This window comes from Syngnathoides biaculeatus, chromosome 1 (genome assembly GCF_019802595.1).
Source record: "Syngnathoides biaculeatus isolate LvHL_M chromosome 1, ASM1980259v1, whole genome shotgun sequence".
Taxonomy (NCBI): domain Eukaryota; kingdom Metazoa; phylum Chordata; class Actinopteri; order Syngnathiformes; family Syngnathidae; genus Syngnathoides; species Syngnathoides biaculeatus.
This window is the reverse complement of record NC_084640.1, coordinates 3,452,549-3,459,097: the sequence shown is the minus strand read 5'-3', so window position 1 is coordinate 3,459,097 and position 6,549 is coordinate 3,452,549. Positions and strand designations below refer to the sequence as shown.

At 43.8% G+C, this 6,549-nt stretch overlaps 1 protein-coding gene across 1 annotated transcript; it reads right to left on the bottom strand.

Moving 5' to 3' along the window:
- Positions 1-458: 458 nt before the first annotated feature.
- On the bottom strand, positions 459-3,503 carry txnipa (thioredoxin interacting protein a). The gene is made up of 6 exons (XM_061829712.1): positions 3,125-3,503; positions 2,851-2,926; positions 2,387-2,534; positions 1,949-2,308; positions 1,559-1,843; positions 459-1,478 (listed from the first exon to the last, which is right to left on the bottom strand). The coding sequence occupies exons 1-6, from the start codon at positions 3,375-3,377 to the stop codon at positions 1,431-1,433; spliced, it is 1,170 nt and encodes a 389-aa protein (XP_061685696.1). The 5' UTR covers positions 3,378-3,503; the 3' UTR covers positions 459-1,430.
- Between the last annotated feature and the right edge of the window lie 3,046 nt (positions 3,504-6,549).

Sequence of the window (6,549 nt, the reverse complement as noted above, 5' to 3'; positions counted from 1 at the left end):
CTATATCAAGTCTGCTCTAATTGCCCTTTTTGTAAAAAAATGCCTTTCTTTGTTCTTCCCTATTGTAATAAGGCAGGCAGCAGGCGCTTCAGTCTTGTAACGTTTTTCTGTATATGGACAAAATACACATTTCTGCTTGTGTTAGATCTTAGCAGTTCTGACTTATATTTTTGAACAAACAAAACACAAATTGGGGTTCCGATTGTTTTTTGCTGCCTTTGGCATGCGGTTACAAATGCACCAAATCAACCTTTTTTTTTTAAAGGTCAAGTCAGCAGGACTACTAACTTAGCTGTTTTTCTTTTTCTATTGACAAGTATTTATTCACAGTATGCAGCATTTCACATCTTAAATGTATAATGGGCTACATTTGGAAAATACCTCCACTTGGTGCTTAACAAGCAAAATGTAATTCATGGGTGAATTTCAATCAGTGCAAAATGGACAGACAGGAAAAAGATTTTTTTCCAAAAACTGTTTATTACAAAAACATTAAAAAAATACAAGTATCAAAGATGAATAATGCAAACACACTTTTGGTTTTTACTAATCAGTCTTGGGTTTGTGTCCTGATTACAGGAAACTGTGATACAAAAACAGCAACGATCTCGAAGTGAAAAGTGAAATGTTGTCCAGGACAACAGAAAATCAGGTATAGATCATTTTTTTTCTCCATTATCCCAACATTTAATAAAATGTTCAGTTGAAAATAATTATGGCAAGAAGATCAATAGTATGTGACCTTTAAAAATCCTGTTTGGAACTGACAGGGTATAGAAAAGTGCATGTGGTTTTTTGCAAAGCTCATGTAAGGTTCCATCCACCACACATCTTAACCTACCAAAAATTCCACATCAGATTCAAATAAAAAGCGCTACAGGCAGTAGTACAGCAAAATGCATCCAAAAAAGTGCAACAAGCTTCAACCGCAAACCTCTTCAAACAAATATGTTCATGAAAACAAATATACAACAACGAGGTTCGATCAGCATCCAGGCAGGATGATACTCTAACGTCAAGAGTAATCCTTCCCAAGCCCCAAACAAATGCTAAGTGTAACAGGTAGAAGGAGGGTTCGTCTATTGACAACCCTGGAATGGCAACGCAGGGTGAGGAAGTAAACCCTCACCAGAATCGGGACAAAAAGCAGTTGGGGCTGCCACTGTAATCAAACAATACAGTGAACGCCAACAAATAGAATTGGGATAGCTTATTCAAAAGAGTCGGAGTGTGGCACACTCGCCAGCTCTCGGCCCCACATAGGAAGCCTCGGACGACCAGGTGAGGATAGAACAGCTCACAAAGTGGGAGAACTCGTTTCTTGCCCACTGCATCTCCCAATGCTTCGGAGGTCCTTTCTCTTTTCCACTAGCCTTTACTCTAATGGTCTCTGAGAACTGGAGCACAGTTGTACAAGACGCTGATGCACTTCAACACACTGGCAACATGTGAGCATTGATGTTGAACTCCTCCTCCGTCTGTAAACGTTGGAAAGTTTGGTTAGAAATGGGCAAAAACGTTCGCATATGCATAATGATTGGTAAGATTGAACACAAACCTCGGTGTACACCGGAGGCGGTGGGAAACAGAACGACGGCGGGTTCATAAAGATGGGGCTGTCGTCTCCGTCAAAGGCATCCAGGAGCGGCGTGAGCGGCTGGTCCATTCGGATGTCGCTGGTGACGTCGCTGTAGCTGGGGAGCTCGGGCATGCCGAGCGATACCCAGCTCACCGAACCGTCCTGGCTGCTCACGCTGCTGCTTCGGCTGCCCAGACCGGCTGTCCCGATAACCAAAGGCAGCTCCAAGATCAGCTTTTCACTCCCGGGGATGTGGATATAAATCTAAAAAAAATAATAATAATAATAATAAAAATTCAACAACACATTCATGGTTATTATTATTTAGTTTCTAGCATAGGTATTGGGTTACTTTTGAAAGTATCTTACCATTAAAGCATACTCCATGCGGATTAGGTCGCAGTCCAGTTTCGATGGTTTGATCTTCGGAACGCGGATGGTTTTGCCCTGCCAGGCGTCACACATTCCGGAGATGATGTGGTTCCCTCGCACCGACGACAGCTTCTGGCGGAAGACCTTGGTGCGGCCGTTAGCCTGGTAGGTGTGCTTGGCGATGATGGCAGCCTTGGGAACCACGATACGCGAACACGTGTTCTCGAACTTGGCGTTGATGCAGATATCCTCGCCCTCGCAAAACCCACGGCGGTCTATTTTGGCGTTGAGTGACACCTGGCCGTCTGGAATGAACATGCAGGTGACTTTCTTCTCTTTCATACCACCGGTAGGACACTGTGGAGATAGTTACGGATTAAAATGTTGGTAGCAACTCTTCCTGGTAAATGTTTTGATTTTGTTGAGTGAACCAACCAGAAGGTCTGGCGTGTTGACATCGAGAGGTTCCTCCACCTCAAAGTGTTTCTTGCACTCAAGGATGGGCTGCTGTGGTCTCTCCAGCTTGGCCTTGACATAGTAGTGGACATACCCAAACTTGCCTTTGTAAGATGACACCAACTTCCTGTAAACAACATACATGTGTATTATGACAGTTCTCTAATTAGAAGGTAATCATCAATTAGACTGCTTTATAATCAAACAATAATAGTTGACACAAGGTTAACAACCTGATGTCCTCAGGTTCAACCAGGCAGGCAATTTTTGTACTCAATATGTCAAATGGGAACAGCACGTATTAGATCAATAATAAAGAATTGTGCCATTTGTTGTTTGGTGAGATTTCAATAGAGTTGGGGCCCAATCTGTTGATGTTGATAATATTTACATAAAACTTACTAAGTAGCCGCAATATAAAGTCACTAAGAAATGACACTGACCCTTGTTGAGGGAGGTCGAATCCAAAGTTGTATTCGTATTTGTTGCCTGGCCTCAACAAAACTGAGCCGTCAAAGTCTGGAAAAACAAAGATAGTTATGATAAGCATTGAATGCATTTTCAGCAACACATGACTCGGTTCGTGTTTTCGTCAAGACTCGTGCGACTTTAACTATTGATGTTTTCTTAGCTGTTAACATCGACGAAACATGAGCTTGTCTTTGTTTTCTTGTCTTTTGACAACCACGCAGCGATCAAACATGTTGTTGTTTGTACCTATCGGCTGGTCCTCCAGGCGCAGAACGGCTTCGTGTCGGAGATACTCGGCCTCCTGACGACAGCGCTGCTTGCCTTTGGCATACTCCACTTTGGCGCATCCCAAACCCAAAAGCCTGAGCGCGGACACGCGCGTCAGTTCGTTCACCTCTACTTCCACGCGCCCCGACAGTCTGTCCCCGCCGCAGTAAAAAGTCTTTGAGTCCGTTAAAACAATCTGGAACAGCTTCACTCGCTTCATCATCGCCACCATGTTTGTGCGGCAGGAGAAACGATGGGATGTAGAAAACGTGTCGACTTATTCGGGAGTCAGTTACGTTGCGAGGTGCTAGTTTGGGTTTATAAGCGCCGTGTCAACACTGCCAGCCGATTTGTCCAAACTAGCTCCAGCTGTCCACGCGGAGCCAGCGTGAACACGCGTGGACAACACCGTCATTGGTCCGAAAGGCGTGCGCTCCCCCGGCTCAACCAATCAGGGACCGGCGTGGACGCGTGAACACCGCGTGCTCCCGGGAGCGCATCGGCGTGCTCAACTCGTGCACGCCGGAAGTCGAGCGGGGGTTGCCAGATACCAAAAGTGTAAACAACCCCGTTTGGGTCTGTGACAGCTTGCGAAGTCTTCACGAGGAATTGTTTTTTGATTGAAACGGGTTTCTGCTCGCTAATTGATTTCCGTGAACTCGCAGACGATTTCTCAGAATATCAGGTTCATTTCAACACTGTAAACAAGATTATATTTCGTCCATATTTAAACGTGAGTTGTGCAGGCTGTTTTTGTCGGATGCATTTAACCTATATACGCTATTCTCACTTGTTTGAAAGAAGGTATAGAGTTCTAACTTAGTTATGTGAGATATTCACAAATCAACCAAGTTTACATAACAATCCAGACCCAAGGGCTGCTTTCAGGCATATTCTGTTTTTTTTTTTTTTTTTTTTTTTGTAGGACATCAGAAGACGCTTGGCAGTGCCTTCCCGGAAAACTCAGGATCCCAGGAAAATAAGCGAGTTGGGGTATTTTAATCCTCAAGGGTCTGGCGGAATTAAAAAAAAAAAAAAGCGGGTCACAGGTCCGCATTGCCTTACGACACACTGGAAATCTTTGTAAGACCTCTTTTTGGACTTTTGGGGTTTCTAGACCATTTTTGGGATGTGCTCAAAGGGGAAATCCAGTGCTTTGCATGAACCGTATATGCAATCGGTCATGTAATATGTACCCTATTTTGACAATGTGATGTTAAATTTTCTCTCATTCAATAGTGTTTTGAGAAGATTTTCATTGCCAATTACAAATTTTTAGCCAAAGCTAGGCTAAAGGCCTCCTTGGACGCCGAAGCTCTGCTAAAGGATTCCTCCGAAGCTCAGCTAAAGGCCTTCGCCGCCACCGAAGGCGGGCCGCGATCTCTGGCAGCGGGCCGCGAGCCCAGCTTCGATGTCCGGGGAGGCTGTTAGCCGAGCTTCGGCGACAGCGGAGTCCTTCAGCCGAGCTTCAGCAGCGGCCTTTAACAAAGCTTCGTCAGCGGCGGAGGCCTTTAGCGTCGGCGTCATTCCCATCCGAAGAATCATCCGCAGCTGCCGGCCCGGAGCTCCCGGCGGCCTTTGTTTACGCACTTATGTCGCGCGTAGGCCTCTGAGTAGTCAGACTCCGCGTCATTACGCCCGAAGAACCATCCGAATGTTCAACATTAATTACAGTCACAGGTTCATATCTGTATGGAAGTATTCCTCCGTCTTCCCGATCAACCGATACTGCCATTTTTTCATCAGATGAGGATAAATACGAGAAATCGGCGCTGGGCATAAATGGTGTCCCATGTAAACGAACCTTTGTTGCGGCACGGTACACGTCACATCCGCGTACGTGGGTCATATGACTCACGAAAATGGCAGCGCCCCTGAAAATTCGTAATTGTCGATAAAAATCTTGTCAAAACACGATTAAATGAGAGAGGATTTAACATCACATTGTCAAAATAGGGTACATATTACGTGACCAATTGGATACACTTCATGCAAAGCACTGGATTTCTCCTTTAACCACACCAAAAATTAAATCCCAACAACCATAATGGCTGGGATATTATTCTTTCATTTTTGTTCATTTTGAAACAAGCTACAAAATGGAATGTCAATGATTGTAGTTGTAAATAAAAGTTCATATTGATCAGTGTGGGAAAAAGAAAGCAGGTCACCTTTGACTGCACTAAACAGATAATGTCACGTTTTCTAGTATAATGACAGACAAAAAAAAATGATTGCAGTCTTTAAGTATTACAACTCAAGCCAGTCATTCAAGATATGCAGTGTCTGTGAAATGACTAATTACAGTTTTTGTTGCACCTGTAGTGTTCCTTTGTACACCCCCCATGCAGCAAGTTTCCATAAACATTTAACTGCATTTTCACTCATGGAAGCAGCACTACTTGTGAGTGCAAACTTGAGATTTCAGCACTGCATGATAGGAGTGAACTCAATTCAAATCCCTGTGCAATTAGCAGCAGTTTGGCAAATAGTGATCAGTTTTTCAAAAAGCACCTGTTCAAGCACTTTAATGCCACTCCCACTTGAATTTGGTTGTCAAACTTCACATAAAACTAAGTTACACATTAGTCAATTCTTCTTGTGTCTACACAACTGTATTATACCGCCTCCTGGGAGCCAATATGGACACACCTGAAGGAGCAGCACATTTAAATGAGTTGCAGTATTAAATCACAACTGTTCTTATTTTTGTACTTATATGGGTATTTAACATGATCTGTACAGTCATCTATGATGGTAAACAGAACTGACCTCCAATTAAACCTTTTTTTCCCCTAATGCCTTACGATAGTTTTGACAAAATTGTTTGGAAGAGCTTGCGTCTACGCACAAATAAACAGACACTGGTTGCATCTGGTGCCGTTTCTTGGGCCTAAAATAAAATATCTTGGGTAACCTTTCCCCTACTGCCCTCCCTTTTAAATGCTGCGTTCTGTATCTCTTTCATACTCTGCAGAGTCAAAATCTACTGACTCAGTGTATTGTCACTTTGAGCACTGCAGCATCAGTCTCAAATGCATTAGCCCAGGTATTTATTTTTAAAATGATATACACTTAAACTCTTGGTGCATCACGCAACAAATCTCTGAGAAAAACAATGACATCATAACAGCACGCAGCTGCCGCTCTGTGATTGGCTGAGGCAGCCTGAACACGCGCTTCCTCTGAGCCCGAAGCTTTTGTTCACCAGGGTTTTTGCGTGGTTCTACCGGCACTCCCACACCCAGCATTTTGTTTTCCTGCCTATAACGACTTCCTGTCTCTGTTGTGCTTAAAGTGATTCATCTACAAGCCTGGTCATGAGCTTTAAGCTGCAATGTTTCAGAACATAGACAAGTCCAATCAACGGAAAATCCGCATGACTCAAGCTTGTTGGGACATAC

Excerpts from the sequence above, each read along its gene's own strand:
- txnipa (XM_061829712.1), bottom strand. The coding sequence starts at position 3,377 with ATGGTGGCGATGATGAAGCGAGTGAAGCTGTTCCAGATTGTTTTAACG. Across the intron at positions 2,927-3,124 it reads CCTGGAGGACCAGCCGATAG|ACTTTGACGGCTCAGTTTTG; the intron begins GTACAAACAACA and ends TTGTTTTTCCAG. Across the intron at positions 2,309-2,386 it reads TCAACACGCCAGACCTTCTG|TGTCCTACCGGTGGTATGAA; the intron begins GTTGGTTCACTC and ends CTATCTCCACAG.